Here is a 25,327-nt window from a genome sequence, read left to right on the forward strand (position 1 = left end):
TACTGTTTTGAGTTTGGGGGGTGCAGAAGCTCACAAACTGTTTACGACCTTCGATAGGATTTGAAGTAGCAGATCAGTTAAAGGTATCAACAGTGTTTGTTTTGGCATTTCTACTATTTTAGTTGGGCTTAGAAGATCTCATACTGTTTACAGCCTTTGATAGGATCTGAAGCAGCAGAACAATTTAACATGAGGCTCGTTGAATAGTTTGTATCTCTTGAATCTTGTACCGAGCTTATTCTCATGATTTGATGCTGCAACTCTTTTCGTTTCGGCTTGCAATGAGAAGTTTGAGTTGTGGACTGGGTAACTTGATGGATTCTATCTTGGAACTCTTTAGCGATTAAAAGGAAAAGCAATCAAAGAAAGCACTATGAAACTCGTGAAAGTATGTATAGATAGGAATTTAGTTTCTTTAACATGAAAACTTTGAGATTCACCAGGCATAGAGATATGCTGATACACACATAGAGCCTTACCCATCTAAGTGGAGGCGCCTGATTCACCAATAAGTGCTTCGCAAGGGCCGACACACGATGAGATCGACTTCGAGTTCCTCGGCAACCTCTCCGGCGACCCCTACATAGTCCACACCAATGTGTTCACGCAAGGAAAGGGTAACAGAGAGCAGCAGTTCTACCTATGGTTTGACCCCTCCAAGGACTTCCACACCTACTCCATCATATGGAATCCACGTCACGTAATGCGAGTCCCAGCAGACCTCCTTCTTTGCTCTGACATAAATCTACTTCGACGCAATCGATGACTTAATCTCAGATATACATGACAGACTCGCGGTCGACGGGACTCCTATAAGAGACTTCAAGAATCTCGAATCTGAAGGGGTAGGGTTCCCTAAGAACCAACCGATGAGGCTGTACTCCATCCAGTCTATGGAACGCCGACGACTGGGCCACAAGGGGCGGGCTGGTGAAGACGAACTGGACTCAGGCGCCGTTCACTGCGTCCTTCCGAAACTTCAAAGCCAACGCTTGCGAGTGGATGTGTTCGTCGGTTTTGTCTGATAGGAGATAAGATTTCCCTAACTATACGAGTAAAATCCTCTATTTTGGAAATCCTTTCTCCTAATTTGTATAAATAGGAGAGGGAACATGTTCTTATCTTCTATTCTTTTCTTCACGGTATCAGTGAGAAATGGGTTCGCCCTGGTCTTCGGCCAGCGACCGAAGATTTATATCTTTATCAGGAGCGCACGATAGAAGATAAGATTTTCCCAACTATATAAGGAAATATCTCTTTATTCTGTTAAGAAAAATCAAAGCATTTTCATTTTTTTCAAGCAAGCAGCAGGTGTGGATGACTCTGGAGATTGAGATGGGTGCAGAGGAAGTATATGGTATACGACTACTGTGCTGATCTCCAGAGGTTCCCTGAGGGGCTGCCTTGCCTCCGGAGTGTAAGCTTCAGTAAGCAATGTATTCTACTGGACACGTACACCGAAAGATACACATAATGCTGAATGGAAGTTTCGTACTTTACATGCACTGACAACACCAATCTACATCCGATAACAATGGAATGGATCCGCCCGTTGCTATCCTTGACCGCATAGTTGCTTCTGCACTAAGCTGCAGATGGAGACGTAATCCACTTTCCTTCTCATTGCTTGATATCATCATGATCACCATCATCATCGAAATCCCTTTTGAGGCGCAGGAGACGACACATCACCGACCACAACCCAATAGTGGGTCGGGGTTGGTGATCGAAAACTATCCCATGGTGTTTGTGGTGTTGGCCGTCGGTGCACTCGACACCACCCTTCTCCTTTCTCCTCAAGTCAAACGAAAGCAAGTTTCCATGGCGTGCTGACTCCTGGAGACGACATCTCAATCTAGTCACGAACAACCCCGGCCCACAGGGAATCTTCCTTGTCCCTCGTTTTCTCCTCCCTACATATAGGGACAAGGCAGCCAACTTTCTCCAAGAATTGTACTCGATTGCCTGATCTCTTTACCCATGGCCTCCTCTCAAGCTTCTACTGCGGCTTGCTTCTTCTTGGCGCTCTGTTTATCTAGTATCGCTTTAGCTGGTAACTTCTATCAGGACGTAGACATCACCTGGGGTGATGCCCGCGCCAAGATCCTCGACGACGGGCAGCTCCTCATGCTCTCCCTCGACAAGTATTCTGGCTCTGGATTCCAGTCCAGGAATCAATACCTCTACGGCAAGTTCGATATGCAGCTCAAGCTCGTCCCCGGCGACTCCGCCGGAACGGTGGCCACCTTTTACGTATGTCAAGAACCTGAACTTGTACTTGAGTTCAATTCTATATTTCCACGCACTGAATCCTTAGCCTCGTGTTGCAGTTATCTTCGCAAGGAAACACACACGACGAGATCGACTTTGAGTTCCTGGGGAACCTCAGTGGAGACCCTTACGTTGTCCACACCAATTTGTATACCCAGGGGAAGGGGGACAGAGAGCAGCAGTTCTACCTCTGGTTCGATCCCACCATGGACTTCCACACCTACTCTGTCCTATGGAATCCTAGGCATATTGTGTGAGTGAAGCTGCACCGACAAGAACGTTTCTTTAGTTTCTTGCGTCGTCTCTTCATCTTCTATGACGTTTCTGTTGCTTCCAACGCTTCAGCTTCTCTGTGGACGGAACACCCATAAGAGAGTTCAGGAACAGAGAGTCCGCCGGCGTGCCGTACCCGAAGAGCCAAGCGATGAGGGCCTACGCGAGCCTGTGGGACGCCGACGACTGGGCCACCAGAGGTGGGCTGGTGAAGACGGACTGGTCCAAGGCGCCATTCACCGCGTCCTACAGGAACTACACCGCCAATGGTTGTGTCTGGAACTCCGGGGCCTCCTCCTGCGCCATGGGCAGCAACTCGTGGATGTGGCAGGAGCTGGACTCGAATGCCATGAACAGGTTGAAGTGGGTTCAGAAGAACTACATGATCTATAACTACTGCACTGATCCGAAGAGGTTTCCACAGGGACTGCCTCCTGAGTGCAATGCGAGCTAGAAGCACTTGTTCCGTGACCATGATGATGCCCATGTTCCTAGGAACGATGAATAAAGCCAGTTGTGTGTATTTTAGACAGTAATATATCACATCACTTCACTCTTACTCGTCCTCCATGGATTGGATCATAGCAGTCTTCCATGTAGCTTATACCTTTGGTAGCTAAAATAGTTTTTCTTTTTCGAGCTATCTTATAGATATTATCTTATTTTAGAACTAAGATATATAATATTTGATATAATTAAATTCAAAAATTAACCTTGTAACTCAATATTTTAGTTTGTTCTGAATCTTAAATTTATTAGAGTGTAGATCAAACCCAATATATATCACTAGATCATCAACCATTAGCAATACAAGACAAAGATTTTAAATACCTTTTAGGGTGGTAACAGATAAGAACCTTGATTGTCAATCTAGCCATAGATTTTGCAATCCATGACAAAAATAACTCTGCATTAACATGTATAATGTTATAAACTAATTCAACTCGAAAGCTTAAACAGATGATAAATTAATATATATATTGATTAGCTAAGCGAAAAGAGAGACCGGGAATATATAGTTAAAATGGATTAGGGACGAATAGATCTATAATCTCGATAACTAGTATTTAGTCTCAAATTTATATTCTAAAATGTTTTACTATAATTGAATTTTTTAATTAAAAATATAATTAAATATATAATATATTTTAGTTAATTAGAAATTTGCGACAAGAGATAGAGAAAGAGTTATGGATTGAAGGCTATTAACCTCTTCCATGTTTTCCTCAAAGCAATAAGTAATGCTACACTCTCGTTCTGTGTCTCTGTTACGTTGGTCGCCTGCAAGAGAATTGAAGAACCATTAATGCGGTTTGGTGGAGTCACCGATCGAGGGATGTCGACGTATCACAACACGACTCATCGGAGGAAATCTAGTTATTGTGCCGTCTTTCACTCCCCTTTGGCTCAGATTCCCTCATCTCCTCCAACTGCTGCAGGAGTTCGTGAAGCATCTGCTACCGAAGGCATTCCACTAGGCCATGAGGAGGAGACGAGCTCACGCATCCTTCGTTGCATGCCTAATTCTAGTCGTCGCGGGTGTCGGCTTGCATGGTTTCGCTCGACGAGTCAGCGGGAAGCAAAGATACCACTGGGAAGAGGAGAAGAGATCATCATCGGAGTCATCGGTTGGCGTCGTCACGGTCGGCCTCAGCGGGTGCAAGTCGGAGAAGATTGGAAGCTGCGGATATCACGCCCGGTCGGAGAAGAAGGATAGCGTGGTCGAGGACGACAAGCGAGTTGTGCCCACCGGCTCGAACAGATTGCATAACAAGTGAAGAAAGCTCATCAGACGAGAAATCTTTCGTCTTTCTTCTCCTTCTTCAGCTATTAAATCTTGCGAGTCAAAGAATGTTGAATATTGTACATTAATTATTCTAACATTCTTCTGTTTCTCCTTTTTAATGTTGCCGTGAAATTTTAATCTTGAATGCTTGATTTGCAGTGATCATTTTAGATGGAAAATTTATCCTTTATTTGCATGAAGTAGTTAGTAGAAAGATGATCCAACCTTGATTTGCACAGGCCAGCAGCTTTCCCGATCTCTAAAAAGCAAAAGCATCAGCTTACTACATTAGCAATTCTTTGGTTTCATCAGACAAGAATACTAACTAACTAACTTGATACTACGACAGAGTCACATACCATCTAAACTAATAATGTTCTACAGGGGTGTCATGGAGTTGGTGTTTGAAGTAATTGCCATTCTGACTGAAATGATGCAACGCTCAGAAAACCATTATAGCTTCTGTGACAAATATTTGTTTCCTTTTGACAGGCTAAAGTGGGCACCGAAAGAACGACAGCGAGCACGTGAGACAGCAGCCACTACCCCCCTCCCTTCCCCCCCAAGCCAATATCTCTGCAACTCATTAGGGTAGGGTGGCTTCTTCAGGCTTTTGTGGGGCTATGGAGGTGAGTGAAGCATCCCTTTCAATGTCTTCTTCTTCTTCTTCTTCTTTCTCTTTCTTCTTCACTCCTTTGATTAAGAATCCAGAGACTGTAGCCAAGGGAGCTCTCAGATCCCAATTTAGATCCCAGAACTAACATTCAAACCACGCGCGCTCTCTCTCTCTCTCTCCATGAAATGATGGAACCATGGCCCGCCTGTTTAAGGCAGCAGGAACAAACGCTCAGGGCGCAACAAATTAATCACCGATTAAAACTTCTGCATCAAGAAAGGACCAGCCAGACTTTTGACTGCATGTTGCAAACCAGAACTAAGCTTCGAGCTTCCCTTCAAATCTGACTTGCTTTCGTTCTGCTATCCCAAGAAAAAGGAGAGGAAAGAGAGAGATATCAGCGGGTGGAGAGCAGCGTTAAGGACGAGCACTGTCACCTTTCCAGAACCTAGTTTTTACTGCTTTACTGAGCGGATTAAGGTGGTCAGCCTACAAACATGGGAAGAGAGGCATCCGAGACGAGTGGAAGCCAGAAATGCAAAGAAGAATGGCAGCCAATATGAACAGTCATCATACCTTAGAACCGCATGCCCAGCAAACGTGAACGAAGAAATGGAGTATGTGAGCATCAAATGAACTGTAAAGGAGTAGACAGGCCACACTTTTTTTAGAACACTCTTCCCTGAGAAAAAGCAAATGGTTCTTTAGACCACTCTGCTTAAAAATAAGCAGGCTTTGACCATTGGCAAAGGCTTCCCTCAAGTGCATGGCTAAAGACAAGCATGGCTGAGCATCCTCCGTGACCATTCTTGTTCGTTTCTCCAGCACTCACGTTAATAATGGCACCTGCCAGCAAATTAAAATGGAGAGAGAGGCATCAACTTCACCACCTACACACACACACAAACCAGACTACACGGCTAATCCTAGTGTAGACATACTGCAGGCAAGTTTCGTCTCTCAAATGAGCAGTCCAGGTGAAAGGAAAGACATGCTATTTTCCTACTTGTATAATTTAACCTCATGAGTTCAAGTTGCGATGGAGTAACCCTTGTTCACGCTGCACAGGAAGATACTGTTATGCAGTCGATGTGGAGATGGGCGTATGTTATCCTCTCCTCTGTCCTGCCCATCAACTTTTCCACCAGCAGAGAGAAAATATGAGAAAGAGGTCAAGGAATGTTACAGAAGGAAGTCGTAAAGGTCAGTTTGGTGCCGCTTTTGCTGCCTCCCTTCCTGGATACAACAGTGTCCAAGGCATGGCAACCACCATGTTCATGTTCTCTTCCTGCCGCTTCAATTATTGATGCCATATCTTCTTTTTCCCTTCATATGTTATATTACCCAGAGAAAGCTTGCTGAACTAAGACACACCACCATGAACAAGCAGCTCTGTGCGTTGGTTTTCTGTGTTCTCGTGTTGGCTCTTCATCTCCCTCGCGAGGCACCGGTAGATATGTCTGCCTCTGAAGAGCAGAGTCCAGGCAGGAAGCTACTGAAGGAGTCAGGTCTCTCAGCAGCAAACACCGAGGTTAGTCAATTACTCTCCTCCAAAAACTACTGATTAGAGATAATAACTCCTCCGTTTGGCGCAGGTGATTCAGAGGATGAAGGAACCAAAGCACGGAGATGAGGAAGAGGAAGGCCACATCTACAACGCGGATTACAGTCTAGTGGCTACTCATCCTCCTCCACTCCCCAAGCGTCATCCTAAGCCATAGTCTTAGGTCGATCGACATACCAAAATGGTCTTACTTTTTATGCTTGTAGAATGCAACTCCGCTGAAGTATGTTTTGCTATGTTCTTGTTTCATGAAAGTTCTTGTGCTTCACCACAAGATATCGACATATTTGACATACTGAGGGATCTACATGCCGGATCCCAATTGCCTCAAGATATGATCGTATCACAATGCGCATCTACAGACACAGAATATCAAAATGCGCATGTGAAATCCATTTGTTCTTGTTTTATAAAGAGATAAAAGAGTCGCTGGCAACTAAGAGTCAAGAGGATGCAGGAAGCTGAGCGCCACCGCGACCCCTGTTACACCATTTTCATGGCAGGTTCTTGCTGCTCTGATAAGAACACAAGTGACATTGCAACCAACTTACTAAGACAATGTACCGATTAGATACTGACATGATAATACACTGCACTGCACATCAAGGAAACCACAAATTGCTTCGATGAGGCTATCACCAATTGCTCCCTACAGTCACAAATTTGTTAGGATTGAAACAGTAGAGAATGAACAAAGCTACGGCAAGAACTTTGCTCATATGCTTTTCTCTAACTGAAATCCAAAGGCCATTGTGCAAGTTCTCCTTTTCTTTTCCTTTGGATTTCATGAACCTTGAAGTATAGAATATTTTCTTTCCTTTATTAATGAACCCATAGATATGTCATCTGTGCATTTTCGAATCAATAAATTCTCGGCTATAGAATGCAACTATAATCACTATTCTCAGTCAAATCCCAGAGGCTGGCTGTAAGTTCTTTGCCAAGTTAAGTTTATGCAACAGGGTAGGGTGTCTTCCATAAAAACCTAAAAGGCTGATTAATGGATAGCAAAATCCAACTTAATGGTCGCAGTACAAGGAGAGAAGACAACAAGACAAGGAAAAAAAGAGTATTGTCATCACCAAAACACCTAGCTAAGAACATGTAGCTGAACTCCTGTTCCTCGAGTGACATTAGATGATACGACTGATAGTTCACGATGTAGATATGGAGATCCAATAATACCAATGGACCATTGTGAAGCACTAGATGTTCTGTCTTATGTTGGTGTGTAATCATTAGGCCTAGAGTCGGTGGATCACATGTTCCATGAGAAAATAAAGCTCATATTACTAATTGGGGTTGTGGGAGAAAGTTCCAAGAAGAAACACTGATTATATTGAGTGGCCCAACAGGAAGCCGGAGGAATGTCTGCATCATTGCATCACTTTTGTCCTCCTCAATGCACAACTTTCATACATCTGGTGTACCATAGGTATCAGTCAGATATATTGTTTGCATATATTTGTCTGATATCAATTCTTTTGAAGCTAAAGAAAGCCTGAATGGAAGAACTCGAAGACAAGCTGGAGGTAGAAGAGAAGCAGCAGCAATAAAAATAGGATGGAATACCATAGGCATTACCCCACTAAAGATTAGATAGAAGCCATAAAAGTCGTCGTCATAAAGCCTTCTTTTGACCGAAACATCAGCAACAGATTAAACCTCTGATACAACCAAGAAATTGAGATCATTCGACAGCAAAGTTTGGCTTTGAATGGAATGGCCCAGGGAGATTGAGGGGCCAATATCACAGTCAAACTTGAGCAATCTCTGTACAGTTTCATCCCTAATATATTAGCTAGTGATAAGGTTGAGGATTTTACATATGCATCCTTGTCAACTATCAACTTTGGAAATAATGTATTCACTATCATAAATTTTAGTTAATCCCGTAAGATAAAGAAGTACAAAAAATATAAAGTAAAGTAGTATCAAACTAATAGTTATTTTTTTGTAGCTAAAGCAGATTAATTACATTTTAGGGTTTTGGAGATAATAGTTATTATATACGGATCGGATCGCTGTTATATCGAGCCACTCTCACGTGCACAGCTCGTGCTTCGGATCGATGTGTTTCCCCACCAACGGGTCCCACTTTCGAGTCACCCCCTCGCAAGCAAGCAAACCTTCCCACTTTGGGGCCATGGAATCAAAGGGAAACCAACCCCTCCTCCCCACATCTCTCCCAAATTAGGCAAATGCAAGTTAAGCAGTCCCCTTCCCCATCCATCAGGAGTTTCAATTAATAATCAAATTTTATTTTTTATAAATCATATTTTAAATTTCGACAAATACAAAAATTAGTGAATTTTAATTTTATTTTATTTTATGAAAATTAAATTAAAATTAAATTTTAATTTAGTGAAACAAAGCGACAAATACACTACGCGGTGGCTTCTAAGCTCGCTCGCTTTCTCTCTCTCTCTCTCTCTTTTAACTGCTCGAGTGTCGGCAGGCCGAGCTACCAAAACTCCTCTCTCTCGCCGACTCCCTTCGCCCGGTCATTCGAGCTTCTTCTCCTCCTTTTTTATGCTCGAGCCGTCCGCCCTTGGCCGGATCTGAGCAGAACCGACGAGACTCTCTCTCTCTCTCTCTCTGTTGCTTCCTCTCCTTATATTGATCGCATTGCATCGCGGATCTCAAATTACCATCTGTTGCAGTAGCCTCCGGTTTGCCCCCCATCTCGCTTTCTGTTTCTGCGGGTTCTGGGAGCCCAATGGCGGTGGATCCCAGGCAGTTGGTCGCCGGATTCCTCACCATTGCAATGTTCGCCATGCTCGGCAACATGATCAAAAGAGACCACTTCGATTCCGTCAAGGTAATCAATGCAACTCTCTCTCTCTCTCTCTCTCTCTCTCTCTTATTTACTGGATCATCAATATCTTGTGTACAAAGTCGTAGTTTTTTGTATCGATGCTGACTGGTTATCAGGACAGTGAACATGTCTCTCTGTTATAGGCATGTCTTCGTGTGTACTGAAACAAACACTTTGACGGCTGTGATTCCAACTTGGCTGGCAATAAATATGCTGATCGAACTAATTTACTGTTATCAGAATTTGATTTTGAGTAAATATGCCTTCTCGATCCGCATTGAACTTGATGAAGCCATCATGGTTGTTTCTCTTTCATTATATCCTCTACAGAATTCAATAGTTAACTTTAATTGACATCATCATGGCATGGACAAAATTCCTTTCTTGCTTATTTGTTGCGCTGCACTGACTTTGAAGTAATTTAGTCAATGCGAAATTGTATGTCGGTGAGAAATGTGTTTGGATCCCATTAAACTTCCATTTTTTCAGGGTGTAGCACTGTTGTCCATAGGACATGCATGCCCTTGCTGATCCTTGCATCTCATGATAGCATTCAGCCGTTATGTTGAGCAGACATTCGACACTCTGATTGTTTGAGTGCATATTGGTTTTCTGAACAAGATGAAACCATACTTTACAATGTTTAATGGCATGCATGAATGTGCATTAAAATAGACAATTGGATTGACTTTCTTTGTATGCTAATCAGTTTATTTTGGTGTTTTCTTCTTCTTCTTCTTCTTCTTCTTCTTCTTCTTCTTTTCCCTTGATCTGATTCATGTGTTTGTTGGCATGCATGGATGGCAGATTTAGATATTTACATCCTTTTTTGTTTTAAAATCTGTCAACTTAGTTCTGACCTACTTACTGGCTAAAGAAAAATGTAAATCATAGTTCCTATCCTGGTCATGGAGTATGTGCAACAAAGCTTAATGCATGCCTAGACAAATGTTCATTGTCCACCAAACTAGTGGTGGTGAATATTTTAATATCATATTGTCTGATTCATAGAACTTTATGTTTATTATATATCAGAGACATGTCTTCTCGTCCATCATTGGACATGACCAATCTGCCTTGCTCATTTCTCTTTTGTTTTTACCTCTATATACTCCAAAACTCAACATTTTCCTGATATTATCATTCCATAGACTAGATTCCCTGTTATTCATGGTAGATAAGCATCTGGATATGATGGGACTAGCTTTGATATTATTTAGGCAACACTAAATTGATGGTTAGGGAGAAAAGTAGGTGTATTTCATTGCCTTCCAAATGCAGCAGCTCATATTACAGTTTAAAGGAAATGCTTGTTTATATGATCCATACATCTGATATTAGTGTGGCCCATTGTGTTGAACTGGCTGCAAACAATGAACATAATAATGCCCTCAAACATGAAAATCACTTTTGAATCCTGAACATGATGAAATTGTGTTTCCCCTATTTTATTGTCAGCAATTTGTTTTATGCTCTATAAGTATGTGTTGTACTAATTTGTTGTAAATCTTTCTTTCTATTTTTATAAAGTATTTCTTTCTGTTTTTACAACTCTCTTTCTTTCTTATTCTTTTGTTGTACGTCTTTAGGTGAGTCTTCAAGAAACATCAGCAGTACAATTTGATGCTCTAAAGTCAAAAGACAAGTCTGCTACCCAAGTTTCTAAGGAGAGCAGCCTAGAGCTTAAACCTTGTTGGGCAAAACCAGTTCCAAGTAAGTAATAGAATGTATTGAGATTCTATTATAAAGCTATGCCAAATGGAACTCCAGTCCTCTTTATTGATTGTGGATCTTCCTATTTCGGTTATCATTTCCCTGTGGATTTGCATCTTTAGAAGAGACAGAGCAGTCAAAAGGTTTCATTACATTCTCCTTAACAGGTGGTCCTGAGCACCATGTCTCACAGGTATGATAACCTTTATTGTGTAGGTCTTTTGGTTGATTTAGCTATGAATTGTAATTATGACTGACAACTTAATTTTAATGTCAAGCTGTTGCTCTGATGGCATTCTTCCAGATAACTATTCAGATTGAAGTTTGTTAGCCAGCTTCCTTTATTTTTATGTATTATTTAGCTTGCAATAATTTCTAGTTTCACCCAAAACTTCATATGCTTGAACTAGAACAAGACTTAACCCTAATCGTTTACCATGGAACAATGCTCCCTTTTTACTTTTTTTTGTTTTTTAACTCTGTTATCTTAAATTCATCCTATATTAATGTTGATGGTTTAGTTATTTGTTCCTCTTTTTCTTTGTCCAAATAGTAGGTGAAACTAAATCAGCATACACGAGCAAACATTTAGTTTCATTAACCTTTAATCAATTTCATCATTCAGGTCACAGATGCGGTGGTCATTGCAAGGTATTTAGGTGCCACTCTACTGCTTCCTGACATCAGAGGAAGTGAGCTTGGTCAGAAAAGGTAAACTTCTGATTTTGATCATAGTCTGCCATCATTGTTGAATCTTAACCCCTTAACTCTCAACAGAACAGCTGGTCCTCATCCTCATTTTTCTTTTAGAATCAAATAGCCAGTCATCCTTGTGACTGTATCTGTGATCATGAATCAGAATGTTAGTATCATGATTATGGTGTTTCTTGTTCTTCTTCTTTGTGGACACCAACATAAACAACAAAAGTAGTTATGCATATTCTTGTAATGATGGAAATGTCTAGTTAACATTGATCAGATGGTGAGTATCATCAGAGCTTCTTTCTATTTCTCCAAATATATGAGATACTTGAGATGTTGCTTTCCCTCTTGTTACTCTTCTTTTGTAGCTTTACATTTATCTTCTGCAACTAAAACATTTCAGATGCCTGCAGGAATTTTGAGGATATGTATGATGCTGATAAATTCACTACAAGCTTGATTGGTGTTGTAAAGGTTGTCAAAGAGCTTCCTTCTGAAGTAACTGCTGAAAATCCAGCTGTTGTCAGGGTCCCCAATAGGGTAGCTAAGGACTTTATTATAAACAATATCGAACCAATCTTCCAAACAAAAAGTTACCTGAGACTTGCGAGTTTCTTCCCTTCAATCAATTTAAAGGCAAAGGGAAAACCTAATACTGACTTGGATTCAACTGCATGCTTAGCGATGTTTGGAAGTCTTGAAATGAAGCAGGAAATTTTGGAAGTGTCTGACAGGATGATTGAGAGACTGAAAATTCTGAGTCGCAATTCAGGAAGCCAGTTTATTGCAGTTGATCTTAGGGTTGATGTGCTGGAGAAAAAGGGCTGCAAAGAAAAAGGCAATGGAAAAAAACCTTGTTACACTCCCGTGGAAATCAGAGACTTTCTGAAAAAGGTTGGGTTCAATTCAGATCACACAATTTACCTAACCCAGACTTGGTGGCATGAAAGCCTGAACCCTTTGAAGGAGATGTTTCCAAAAACTTATACTAAGGTGAGTCGTGCTAGTTGCAGAAACCTTTGTTTACAATAAAAAATTGTCAGCAGCACCAAACTTATGGTTGATACATAAGTTTGACTGCACCAGAATTTTGCTAAATAATTCTGAAATTAATTTTGTTTCTCCATGAGCATTTAGCTAATACATTTTTTCTAAGATTTGTGTGCTTTTGAGATTTCCATATAACTCTCATTGCATCATAGTTGACATTTACAACTAATTATTTTGGTAGGTAAAAATTTGTTTTGCATGTATTCTTATCATGCATCTCATACATACATGGTAGCAGAACTCATCAGCCAAACATGTCCAATTCTGTTTTGCTCGCCAAGAAGCATAAATGTATATTTGGCCACCAATTTGAAGTTCACTTATTAGAACTAAATCTGTTGCAGGATGATTTAGTACCTGCAGAAAAGAAAGCTCACTTTCTCCAGTCAGGAGGTGCAGAACTACAGAGAGCTCTCGACTTCCAAATCTGCTCCAAAAGTGATGTCTTTGTGCCTGCCATTGCTGGCCTATTCTATGGAAACGTAGCTGGCAAGCGAATAGCTTCGGGTCGGACCCAAATACTTGTCCCGTCACAAGTTCCCAGCTCCTCTCCTATTGCTTCGTCCAATTTCATCTCAACTTATGTTTCCAAGAAGAATCATCTTGCATACTCATGTTTCTGTTAGCTGCATGAGGAATGAAACTATCAGAGCAGCGAAGAGCTAATTTCTGTTGTTGGAATTTCTGCTACTGGGCTTTCATCTCTGCATTGTGTTGTTGGTTTAAAGATTAAATACTATCAAGTTGAGCAAGTTGACCGTAAGCTAGGGTACATATCTTGATTTGCAAATACCTTCTACATGTGTTCATCATACAAGGGGTTATAGTGCAAGTCTGAGAATTGTTTTTTTTTGTGTGTTTTTACTGTGTCTTAAAAGGAGGCAACTGCCTCATAGGAAAACCATGTCATTCAATTGTGCTCTGGAATTATCCTCAATTCATACTTCATATGCTGAGTACCACTTAGGAACTAGGAATAATATCATTGATTTCAAATCAAATAATGGTCAGTGAAGTATATACCACATCGGTATTTACTGATCTTTTATTAATTTGCTGTCTTTTATTAGTTTGCTGTTGATATCAGATGGTATGATTCCTATATCAAACAATATGTATCTTTTCTGACCTGATCGATTATCAAATTGAGATTTAAAACTTTGATTCAACTACTGAGCTAATAACCATGCTATGATGGTGCAACATTTATCGACTATAAAAAATTTCTTTTTATATTTAGCAGTCAAGACTATGGCCTTCGATAATATAATGATCTATTTCTATATTATTGAGGCAACATACTTGTATTAGAGCTGATGATTGAATAAGAAATGTAATAACAAATAACTCTGTCTCACTTACAGTATTTACCCAATCGTATGTCATGCAGAGAAAAAATTAATGTAATATAAGCTGAATTTTCAGCGACTTTATAGAGGACAAGAGCACATATATCAAACCTTTACGATTCACCTTCAAGATACGTACCTACTGGCTCGCGCAAGGACTTGACAAAGACAAAAACCCAAAAGTACAACAAACTTGACATCCAAAGTCTACACGGCACATTTGGTTATGATTTGATCCAACGAAGCTAAGTTTGCAAATGCAGACAGAATGCTGTACGTGCGTCTTGCATCGCAGTTAGGCATACAGTTACATAAATCGTCCAAAATGTTTCTATTAACATCATCCCTTCTCACAAGTAAAACATTAGAAATTGATCTTATCGAGTTTTGACTATATTGCAAAACTGTGAGTAGCTATTTGAGGATGAAGTCATCTGCTGGTGGACAGCAGGTGTGCCTTCCTGTTCCATCTTGGGTCACAGACTAAATATCATTCCAAAGGATGAGGAGGAAATTAGGAGCCTATAAACTCCTGTAGTCTATAACAGTCACTTCGTCCTCTGGAGCATCGAGATCTTGGTAACTGTAAAGAAACAAAGATCAGCTAAATATGCATTCACAAGTATAAGAGCTAACGAACAAAGTCTTGGTAACTGTGACACATGAACCCTGATAATAAGTGCAAAAATTCAGCAGAAACTAAATGTAGACAAAAAACTTTTCCCCATCAGGAGTTAAATCAAGAAAAAACATAAAACATTTTTGCAGGTGAGCAGAACAATGGCACTGACCTTCTTATGCGACGAGGATCATGTCGAAATGCCGGAGGCATAGAAAGAATTGGTGCAGGACCACTCACTTGCGGACCAAGCCTTCCTGTTCTACCACGAGAACCAGCAGTAGCTTCATATGATGATGGTCCACCGGTCTCCCTCAGCATGCGCATTGCAACGTCCGGTGGGGCAGGGACAAAAGGTCCTAGTGGTCTATAAAAAAAAAAAGTATAGTTAGACAAATATCAAACAGAGAAAATAGTTCAAGTAGGACTATGGGAACAACCGACTGACCCAGCACCAGGAACGGGCATTAACACTGGAGGAGGAGGCACATCTGAAGGAAAAGCACCATGCAAGCCTTGTCCACCATAAGCTTCATGAAGAGGCTTCTCATTATCGTCCCCTTCTAAGCCATCATTGGCATCACGAGGTGAATTGTCAGTCTTATCATGCCTGTTATCATCTCTATCATTCCTGTCAGACTCTCTCCTGTAGCCACGTTCATCTCTCAGGCGATTACCTAATGGTGGCCCCCGCCTTTGGGATTTCACCTTCTGCATATAAGTGCAAAGTGTAATAAATAAGATAATAAATGCAATCACACGATCACAGATTTGAAAGTCAACATGCATATATAAGCATGCAACATTTCTACAAATATAAATAAGTAGCAAAATATTGTTGCACAACACAATCTAAGAAATAAGCATATAAGAATCCTGTCACATCATTGAGGCTGTAATTTGGCGAGAAAGGAAAAAAATTAGAATTTGGAGTTAAAATTGGCCGAATAAAAAATGAAACAGAATCAAATTAATGTCAAACATTTCATGTCCCTGGCCTTCCCCGTGTAGTAAAATTTCATCTTTTCCACAACACATTGGATATATATCATCTCCCATTGAAGCTCTTAAAGACTATCACACATTTTTAAGCATTCTTTTTATTTATCTATTTTTTATTTCTACAAGTAGTTACCAAGCCTGTTGTATACATTTTTATTTCAAGACATTTAAGCATTCTCTTGTACAGACCAAACAAAAGAATTGCAAGAGCCATACAAAAAATTATACAGCCCTATAATAACAGTAAACAAAATTAAGCATATGCAACCCAAAGAACAAATCATAGTTTCAGACTATCCCAGTCCTGAAACAGCCTATCGACAGTTCATATCGCCTATCCTGGACACTATGACAGTTTGGATCTATGGGGATCACCCGATCCACTAAAGAAGTGGTCAGAAATTGTGAATCCATGTGAAAAGGAGCAGGAGGAACAGCTACGTCACCATCAAAGAAAGAGAAGGGGACAAACAAGAAGAGACCAACTGCAACTGGAATCATAAAGCATTGGCCACCACAAAGTGGGAACAGCAGATCATTGTGTCATAAATCACTGACCCACCAAAAATGTGTGGCTCGGAGCAGGGGGAGGTGGCTGGGGGGTGGCTATGGAGGGAGATGAAATGTAAAGAAAATTGAAGCTTTTCCAATTTCACAGTTCACAAATAAGTTGGTCCTTTATAAGGATCTAATGCAGACTCCTTCCTATTGTGATTTTATGATTAATATTCAACTCTAATATTTCTAAGTTAATCATCAAGACCTAAAATGTGCATATCAGATCTGTCCACATAGGATTGAATAATTATCACTTGTGGGGTCCGGGCACCCTTCTTAAATATGAATGTCATTACAACATTGGATCCCTGCAGCTACTAAAGTGGATTGGTGTAAAGAAATAAAAGAGGGGAAGCTTTCCAAATAAATAAAAAAAGTATAAAACTAACACTAGCAAAACATATAATGTTATAACAAGGTTAAAAAACTAAAGAAATGACATAATTATCAACATATTATATGAGATATCACGCAAAATTAACATAGAACATGCTATAGAATTACCAAATGAAAACACAATTGGAAACATTTAAAAGAAGAAAAATTAAATATCACAAAAGTATATAATTATTATCATCTGATCAAATATCAAATAATCAGCTTCAAATGTACAATGCAACATTGATGAACCATGAGATAATGATTTGAGGTTGGCCACATGGATATTACTTTTTACAAGGCTATATCACTAGTGAAACACAGAGTCATCAAAAAGTCCTCAAGTTCTCCTTGCAAAAATAATCCTAACTGAATCACCTCAACTGATTGGCAAATAGGTCTCCTTCAGATAATATCCATACAACTTAAAACAACTTTCCTTTTACTTTTTCATCAGTTGAAACTTATCCCTAATTGTTCACTACAATAGATATTTCTTATTCTATCATTTCCACTCACCTACATTATGCTACGTCTGATTGACCAACTATTTCTATCACTATGTATGTTATCAAATACCTAATATCATAATCCATAAAGCACAGCTAGCTTTATAGCAGTCTATTAAGAATTTTGTTTTGATCTGTGAGGTAATGCATTAACCTCATTAACAATATCTTCATCAATCTCCCTTCCTAATAATAATGGATCCAAGATATGTAAAATTACTGTTTTTTTTTTCTGGAACTTTGCACCCATATTACCTTCAATCCTCCTGTTGGTTCTCCTAAAGTTACAACTCATAAAAAAGGTCTTAACCACACTTTGTCTACAATCCTTAGTTTCTAATGTGCCTCTACAATTTCAAGCTTATAATAGTAATTGAAAGATTTTGTAGAGCACAAATACAAATATGAGTACCAATTTGATATGACAAACCATACAATATACAACATATAATATGACAATAAAAAATATTTATATAATAATATCAAATATTCACTTGTAAAATGCATTGGCTAGTTTGGCTGGTAAAGAGAAGGATCATAAACCGCCTTCATCACTTACATTTTGCAAGATATATATACATATACATATACATATATATATATATACATATATATTCGATTAACATGAGTTTTATAGTATTTATACTCAAATTTTATAAACTCGACAATGTAAACAAATAAATATCATCACACAGGTTGAAACAATTAAAATCATCTAAATATAAGTATCCAAAATAAAGGTTGAGTACATCAAATAATAATACTTAAATTTTATAAATTCAACAGAGTCCGAAGTGAATGGCCCTCACGTAAGGGTCACGCAAGTACAGCACCGCACATGAGGGCCACGCCAAATAAAAATGAAAATAAATAAAAAAGACAACTAGAAACGTGTCAAACACATGTTCAGCTGTGTTGATGACGTATCTGTGTCCAACACATGTCAAATACAGATACGTCCATCAAAAGCACGTGTTGGTGCTTCAAAGAAGAGAGTTCATTTTCAGTAACATAGTACTTCAAGAATAGAGACAAAACCATAAAAGGTTATGAAACACAAAGTTACTATAATTTAATGTTTACAAACAATATTAACTAAAAATATCCAAACTGTATCTTAGAAATAATTAGAAGTATTATATATTTTTATTAATTAATTTTTAAAATAAAAATACTTTAAAAACTATCTGAGACACATCAGAGAAATATTCTACAAGTATCACATATGACACATCATGACGAGATATAACTGATGATAATAAGTATCATGTCCAATTATAGTGTTACTTTCATTAATCATAATCTAATGTTTAATACAGTCAATATTAAGCAATTAAAAGTTCTCTAAGTAGTCTTCATGAAAGTATATATACTAAATAATTAATAGTATCCTATCACTTTAATAATTATTAAAAATATAATACCTTCAAAGTTCAAACCCTACATGTAACCAAAAAAATATCCTAGATGTATTACATTCGCTATAATCTGATACATATACCATTAGTAATTCAAAGCATCTGTTATTCACAGGAAAATTGGATTCTGAAGGAAACAATTAATTAAATTTCTAAAAAAAGTAAAATAAGATGTAGTGTTCCACGACGTCTAATCAATAATTAAATCAACCAAACACAGCTGAAAAACATATCATTCAAAAAGTTAAAATGTCAATAGTTGGAATTTACAATATCTAAAAATTCAGAAAACCATAAAATTTGAATATATTAAATCATAGAAATTTGGAAAAAAAATAAATTCTTAAATACTAATGTTCAAAGATTGATCATTTTTCTAACTTTTAAAAATAGCTAATCTCACATTATACAAAAATCTAAAGACTAAAATGCTAAAAGTTCAATTATACAAAAACTAAGAACAATAGATGATGGATTAGGTACTTGACAAAGTAAAGCTATGTTTTTGATATATTAGTAACACATGCAACGAATCATTATGCCTTTTAATGATATTGTTCCATTTCATTCTTCTATCATTATTTTTTATTATACTCATCCTGTTTGTTTTCTAAATTATTATTGTGAGTTGAGACTTCTTTGTCTTTGGTGTTCTTTAATTTCTCTATAGGTGAAACCTCTTTCTCATCCTTTTTCTTTAATCCAAACTCCTAAAACCTTAAAACAGACCACTACAGAGCACTAAAAGTATTGTGTTTATAATACACATAAAAAACACATGAAACTAAAGAATAGCACATCAACATAATCATGCACGAAAAACAGTATGCTTAACAACAAAGATAGAAGTCCTACTGGTGCAGATTGCTGCATGACGGGAGTCCCACCAGGTGCATTGGGATCACTGCATTAAGAATAAAAACAACTTTGACTTAGTGATTCTCTCAACATAGTCCTTAAGTTTCAGTCACAAGATGAGTTGAATGCTTACTTCATGTAATTTTGAAAATACAGCTCCTCTCGGACCTTTGAGGTAAGCTCCATCACAAGGTCCGGGTGTTTAAGTCTGAGATGCTTATGAACAAACTCAGGAGCATGGAAAAGCTTTGTGCAGCCCTTAGCTCCACATCCATACTTCCAACCATATTTTTCATCTCGTATTTTCCTCACTAAAGGATCTAGAGCCTCAGTAGCTGCAGCATCAATCTTATCTTTGGCTGTCAATGTTTCCAAGGGATCCTGGCCTTCCAACCTCGCTTGCCAGAATATATCAAGTTTCTTCTCCCAGTTAGAACCACTAGCATTAGTTCCATCATGTGTCTTGTTGTCAGCTCTAACATGCCGAAGACCCTTTGCCTCAGACGTCTCAGACATGCCGTAGTAATCCAAGCCATGTACACGCCATAGGTAAGTGATCAAAGTATCCAACAATTCAACACCTTCAAGACCCTTGACAGTGGTTGGACCACGTATAATTACAATTGGCCCCATGGATCCTCCATGAGACTTCTCTGCATCCAACTTATCATGACCACTATAGGACAGGACATTGTCCTGGATACCCTTCTCCATGTCAAGCTTATGAACCAAGGCCTGCGCTTGTTCAATGTCAACTTGAATTCGCCGAGGTTCAGAACTAACTGGGTGAGACTTTGGAGCCGCGGAAAGCAGGTCATGTCCTTTTGCATTTCCTCTACCATGCCTTCTCCTTTCACCATGAGGATCTGCCTCATCTTCAGAATTTGGTTCGCTATCATTCCCAGATTTGCTAGCCAACGAAGGTGTTAATCCTGGGCCACTGATGATATAAGCATGAGAGAAAACTAAGTCAAGGCATAATAATCCTTCAGAAAGCACGAGAAGGGGAACTGAGACGAAACTCTTACAGGTCAAGTGTACCACTCTGCAAATCAAGCAAGAATTCCTTTGCAACAGTCCTGGCCTGTTCTTTCCTCCTACAATGTCATGCAATAGGCATCGATAGCAACAGAAGTGTTGACATAACATTGTACAGGACAATGCACAAAAGCATTGAAGCCAAGCTAGCATGACCATGTGAAAAAAAGACCAACGTAAAACCTTTATCTGACTTAAGCATTAGAAAATTGGAATGAAGGGATCATCCAAGCAAAAGACTGAATGTCATACTCAAAATACAATATCAATAGCTACATACATGTCCATGTGGTTGCAGGAAACTCACCTTTCAATGACTGCCACCAAGTTAGTTGGATGATATTTGTCTTTCAGCCTACAACAACAGGGTTAAAAACATGAGGCAATGTATAAAATGTTTCAAATATATCACATTACATCAAATGGATACACAATAATATTTGGAAAATTGTAGGCATCATGTACCATTGCTCTTCTTTATGAGCTTCAAAATAAGCTCGCTTCTGAGTTGAAATGTATTCTGATCTGTATTCTTCATACCTGCATGATCAGAACTTTGCTTGACAGCTCATACTATCCATAGTGCTAAACAGCTAGCAGATTCATAAAATCACTCTGATCATTTAGCAGCCAAAAGACACAAGCTTGGCGACATAACCAACAAAAGCTTATTGAAATCAAACTCTTTATGTTGATAACTACTTTCATCTGAAATATGTACCTTCGCTCAGCTTCAGCAGGTGAAATATCATCTTCAAGTTCTTGGATGAACTGCTTGTATGACATCAAACCTCCCCTGCAAAAATAACTGAATAAGGTTATTAAACAATTAAAAAATCAAATATTTAGTGAGTTTTTGCTCTTTGTCTAGCTTTGCATAGTTGCATCATATATAATGCCTTGAGAACCAAAAGAAGTCCAGAGAAAAAGGATTCATGCTTCCACTAAGAGATGCATGTATACTTGCAGTTGGCATTTAGTAATTATGAAGATTCAGCAGGTGCAAAAATCAACTACAGATGAAAACAGTCCTGAGAAACACATGATACAAACTACTAATAAGATTTAAAGTATAATTCATCAACAAATGGAACAGAAGCATACACCACGCACAAAAAGATATATAGAAACAGATGACTCTATGCACATAAAATCTTTTTTTCAGTTGTTACAACCAAAACCATGAGGATTACAAATACATGCTCCTCACTGACTGTACTAAACTGATAGCCATATTTTTAATATTATAGAAATCAAGTATTTACTGGTCCAACAGCCAACCTGGGCGCAGACTGGACAAATTATGCCCACTTCAGTCTGGTGTAGGCTATACCCTGATTTGATCATATTCAACTTCTCTGAATTATAAATTATTCTGATGACTGTCCTCCCTGGTTCAGTCCAACCAATCTTGTTTATCCTCCTTATCAATCTCAATGTCAACTTACAAACTTTGGTAAAGGTTCCATACTAGACAAAACTATAAAGGATATTACAGGGCAAACAGAAGGGCCAAAAGGTAAAATATGTGGCACTTAATTGCATAATTTAACTTAAAACTACCCAACAGCCAAACAGAAAGTCTTGAACTGTTATTGTAGGACAACAAGTTTAAAGAGCAAAAATATGCTGAGAATTTGAGTTTCATGCACTACAATATTAATGACTATACAACACCTATATCTACCGATCACAGCACACGATTAGAGAGAGTTTCTAGCTTACAACTTAAACAACTAGACCACAAAGAACCAAGAATGTTGTTTTTTATTAAACCAATCAACATTCTGCACTATATAAGTTACTATGCCGAGGCAGCATCATTCATCAGCAAGTTTCTTAACTTATCAGCTTTTAGCAAAATATATTCAAGGAAAAATATATTCAAGGAACTAAGGGAACGAAAGTCAGATATCAGCATACTTGATACCCATACAAGAATTACGCCACAATTATCTAAGTTTGCTAAAATTCTAGTTTGGAAGAGTCCCATGTTATATGATAATTGCAGGTCAAAGAGAATGTGTCTATGCCATAAGAAAACTAATTAGAAAATCTCACTAAAAAATACCAAAAAGAGAGACACTTATAGAGAAAAAATGGCAAGGAAAGACCTTATTAAATTGGTAAAAGAGACCATAACAAATCAACAAGAGCCATATTTTCATTAGAACACATAGCAAAGTACAAACCTTGGGATAACCTCGGGACCATCACCATAACCACTGTATCCAGAATTAGGCCAATCTAAAGATTATAAACAAGAAATGCATAAGAACTCCAGAATTGGTATTCTACAACAAACAATTGTTTAACATGAGAATAAGAATCCTACAAAAATGACGCTATTCAAAGCTTAAATATATATTCACAAATGATGTATCAATTTGTATAAATGGTTACTTATATGGAAGGATCCTAATCAAACTTGATCCCCGAGAATAAAGCTCAAACAAACCAAGCATTTCAAAGAATGAAGATTTATTACTCTATATTTCTTGTAGTTTGTCATTTTTTGATGCAACTACTTGCTGCCATGGATATATAATCTGAAAATTACATTATTCTTATTAGCCAACCACATCACCACATTTCTGCATCATTTAGTGTCAAATTAGCAAATATTGCAAAAGTGAATGCATCTTTATATGAATCCTCCCCGAGTTTAATATCATTTCACCCTTCTCATTTACCTGGTATTTGAATCTATTGGTAACTTCCAGAAAAAACTGACACAGGTAATTGTAATGAAAAGGGAAATCTGCACCAGGTTTCATTTTGATCATAGTACCAAAAAAAATCTGTAGGACAATCACTGCACAAGAAACTCAACAGTGGAACCTCATCACCATATTCAGAGAAAAATCATCACGAAAATTTGACTGTTAACAATAGAAGCAAAGTCAGGGGTGGATAGCTACAGAGGTCAAACTTACTCAATTGCTAGCCTTAGTTGAGTCTAAAAAAGGGGGCTTTTTTCTATTTGATACAATGATTCAGCTTGACTTCGTCTATGTACTTGGCATCAGTTGAGATGTAAGTTTGAGTGGGTCACTAGATTTAATTCAATTTTCATCAATTAAGAATCAGTTTTGAGTTTTGAGTAATTTGTTGTAATAGGTGTCAATTAAGCAGGCTTTTGCTTGATTTAGCAACCTGATAGTAGGAATACACTATCAGCTAACTGAAACTGTAACTAGTGGAGAGACATTAGTTGATAGTTAACAGGCTTAGATAGAAACTGCTTTTCAAACTAGTATGGGAACTTATGCTGGTACTCGGGATTTTACGGACATTCTATATATTAACTTCCTTTGGTCTCCAAACCATCAGCAATGGGGCTCCCCATGACATTATTAAAGCCATGTCCACACAGGAGGTAAAAGAGGCTTGGTGGCCTATGGCTCCCGGAAATCCCTGGATCCTAATAGACTGAGCACTGATTCTAGAGGACCTATCATTCCACTGCATGGGATTCTGCATAGTGCTGTCAAATGAGTTTTTGATAAATCCATCTTAACAACACAATTTACTTAAACTTATATGACCTTGGAGCCCAAGGTTGAGAAACTCTAAAATATTCAGTATTTAGATCCATTAATGATAATATTTGCCATAAATTGATCACTAAGATTCTTGGTTGTCTACTTAAGCATTTGTTGCCAGATCTAGTGGGTGAGGGAGCTACATCACACTTCCAATTGCATGGATAACTTTTTCTCATTCAGTTCACATGCGTTTGATATTAGTGACTAACAACTTTGTAAATGGAAGAACTTACGAGAACAAAAATTTTCCATTTTATCTCATTATTTGACCAATTTACTGGTTAATTCAAGTACATAAGTGGCCAGCAAGTAATGCTGCATTCACATTTACCTGATTGGCGATTCATGTAGCGACCATGAGGCCTTTCATAGCCATACCCACCTCTGCTTCCTGAGCCATCTCGATCGTACCCACCACCGTAATCATAGCCATGCCTGCAATTATCAGCAGATAAATAGCAACTTCATGGAGTGTAATCCCACTAACGGAGCTCGTACACATATTAAAGGACCGCACGATTTCTTGCTCACCTTCTATCATTATAACCCCCTCGGCGCCGGTCATATCCACCATCATCCCTCCTAGCTCGCTTAAAGGGTCCAGGAGGAGGGGACCGGCGAGGAGGCGAGTGCCGGCGGTCACGGTACGACGGCGAGCTCGGGCTACTCCGCCTGCGATAATCCCGATCCCTGTCGTCCCTCGGTTGCCCAAGCAACGGAGGTGGGGGAGGCGGCGGCGACCGATTCCTAGAGTCGTGCTGATCCACCGTCCGGCTCGAGGGCCAGTCGTCCCTCCTTTCACTCGAGTCCCTGTCCTTCCTCTTCGGAGGCGGCGGCGGCGGTGAGGAAGATCCGCCGCCGGCGCTTTCCCTCCGCTCCGGCTGTAGATCACGGCGACGATCCAGTGCTTCGGTGGGCATGTCGATGACGTCCGCCATGGACACGACGATCGCGTGATACGGAAAACCCTAACGATTGGTCCGAGGAGCGGAAACCGTAGAAAAAGCGAGAGAGGGAGGGGAGTTGGAGGCGAAGGTGAAATAAAGGGAGGAGATTTAGGCAAAAAAGTTTCATGGCTTATAATATCATAAATACCCCTTTACGTTATTAATGTCACATATAGACAGACCCCCTTATTAACTCGAATAACTTTTATAAAACAATTAAAGCGATTCCCTAAAAAAATTACTCACATTTTGAATATTTCTCCATTTTACTTTTTTTCGAAGATTACTATTTATATTTATTATTATTATT

General features: G+C 38.9%; 3 protein-coding genes and 1 long non-coding RNA gene across 5 annotated transcripts; 3 read left to right on the top strand and 1 right to left on the bottom strand.

Annotated features, from left to right (window-relative positions):
* The first annotated feature begins 1,941 nt into the window (after positions 1-1,941).
* On the top strand, positions 1,942-3,103 carry LOC135625623 (xyloglucan endotransglucosylase protein 7-like). Its single transcript, XM_065130664.1, has 3 exons — positions 1,942-2,253; positions 2,331-2,524; positions 2,617-3,103. Exons 1-3 carry the CDS (start codon positions 1,981-1,983, stop codon positions 2,996-2,998), a joined length of 849 nt encoding a protein of 282 aa, XP_064986736.1. The 5' UTR covers positions 1,942-1,980; the 3' UTR covers positions 2,999-3,103.
* Positions 3,104-6,027: 2,924 nt separating this feature from the next.
* LOC108951474 (uncharacterized) lies at positions 6,028-6,803 on the top strand. Its single transcript, XR_010491729.1, has 2 exons — positions 6,028-6,477; positions 6,542-6,803. It is a non-coding gene; the product is annotated as an uncharacterized LOC108951474 (long non-coding RNA).
* A 2,156-nt stretch (positions 6,804-8,959) lies between these two features.
* LOC103969689 (protein MANNAN SYNTHESIS-RELATED 1) lies at positions 8,960-13,583 on the top strand. Of its 2 annotated transcripts, none has more exons than XM_009383315.3 (6): positions 8,960-9,331; positions 10,918-11,041; positions 11,164-11,234; positions 11,667-11,752; positions 12,157-12,736; positions 13,138-13,583. In XM_009383315.3, the coding sequence occupies exons 1-6, from the start codon at positions 9,230-9,232 to the stop codon at positions 13,417-13,419; spliced, it is 1,245 nt and encodes a 414-aa protein (XP_009381590.2). In that variant the 5' UTR covers positions 8,960-9,229; the 3' UTR covers positions 13,420-13,583. The 2 variants fall into 2 exon arrangements, with proteins under 2 accessions (XP_009381590.2, XP_009381592.2); XM_009383317.3 differs by having other exon boundaries at positions 11,167-11,234.
* A 752-nt stretch (positions 13,584-14,335) lies between these two features.
* On the bottom strand, positions 14,336-25,105 carry LOC103969690 (serrate RNA effector molecule). Its single transcript, XM_009383318.3, has 12 exons — positions 24,602-25,105; positions 24,402-24,505; positions 22,715-22,769; positions 21,244-21,318; positions 20,988-21,062; positions 20,830-20,877; positions 20,513-20,581; positions 19,618-20,424; positions 19,482-19,530; positions 15,210-15,472; positions 14,934-15,128; positions 14,336-14,725 (listed from the first exon to the last, which is right to left on the bottom strand). Exons 1-12 carry the CDS (start codon positions 25,006-25,008, stop codon positions 14,665-14,667), a joined length of 2,208 nt encoding a protein of 735 aa, XP_009381593.2. The 5' UTR covers positions 25,009-25,105; the 3' UTR covers positions 14,336-14,664.
* Between the last annotated feature and the right edge of the window lie 222 nt (positions 25,106-25,327).

This window comes from Musa acuminata, chromosome BXJ2-10 (genome assembly GCF_036884655.1).
Source record: "Musa acuminata AAA Group cultivar baxijiao chromosome BXJ2-10, Cavendish_Baxijiao_AAA, whole genome shotgun sequence".
NCBI lineage: Eukaryota > Viridiplantae > Streptophyta > Magnoliopsida > Zingiberales > Musaceae > Musa > Musa acuminata.

What these genes read in the sequence shown, in the direction of transcription:
- LOC103969690 (XM_009383318.3), bottom strand. Translation starts at nt 25,008, where the DNA reads ATGGCGGACGTCATCGACATGCCCACCGAAGCACTGGATCGTCGCCGT. An exon ending in CCTGCTGAAGCTGAGCGAAG is followed by an intron (nt 21,063 to 21,243) that starts GTACATATTTCA and finishes CTGATCATGCAG; the next exon opens with GTATGAAGAATACAGATCAG. An exon ending in GATCCTCGTCGCATAAGAAG is followed by an intron (nt 14,726 to 14,933) that starts GTCAGTGCCATT and finishes GTTTCTTTACAG; the next exon opens with TTACCAAGATCTCGATGCTC.
- LOC103969689 (XM_009383315.3), top strand. Translation starts at nt 9,230, where the DNA reads ATGGCGGTGGATCCCAGGCAGTTGGTCGCCGGATTCCTCACCATTGCA. An exon ending in CTGAGCACCATGTCTCACAG is followed by an intron (nt 11,235 to 11,666) that starts GTATGATAACCT and finishes TTCATCATTCAG; the next exon opens with GTCACAGATGCGGTGGTCAT. An exon ending in TTCCAAAAACTTATACTAAG is followed by an intron (nt 12,737 to 13,137) that starts GTGAGTCGTGCT and finishes AATCTGTTGCAG; the next exon opens with GATGATTTAGTACCTGCAGA.
- LOC135625623 (XM_065130664.1), top strand. Translation starts at nt 1,981, where the DNA reads ATGGCCTCCTCTCAAGCTTCTACTGCGGCTTGCTTCTTCTTGGCGCTC. An exon ending in GAACGGTGGCCACCTTTTAC is followed by an intron (nt 2,254 to 2,330) that starts GTATGTCAAGAA and finishes CTCGTGTTGCAG; the next exon opens with TTATCTTCGCAAGGAAACAC. An exon ending in TGGAATCCTAGGCATATTGT is followed by an intron (nt 2,525 to 2,616) that starts GTGAGTGAAGCT and finishes CCAACGCTTCAG; the next exon opens with CTTCTCTGTGGACGGAACAC.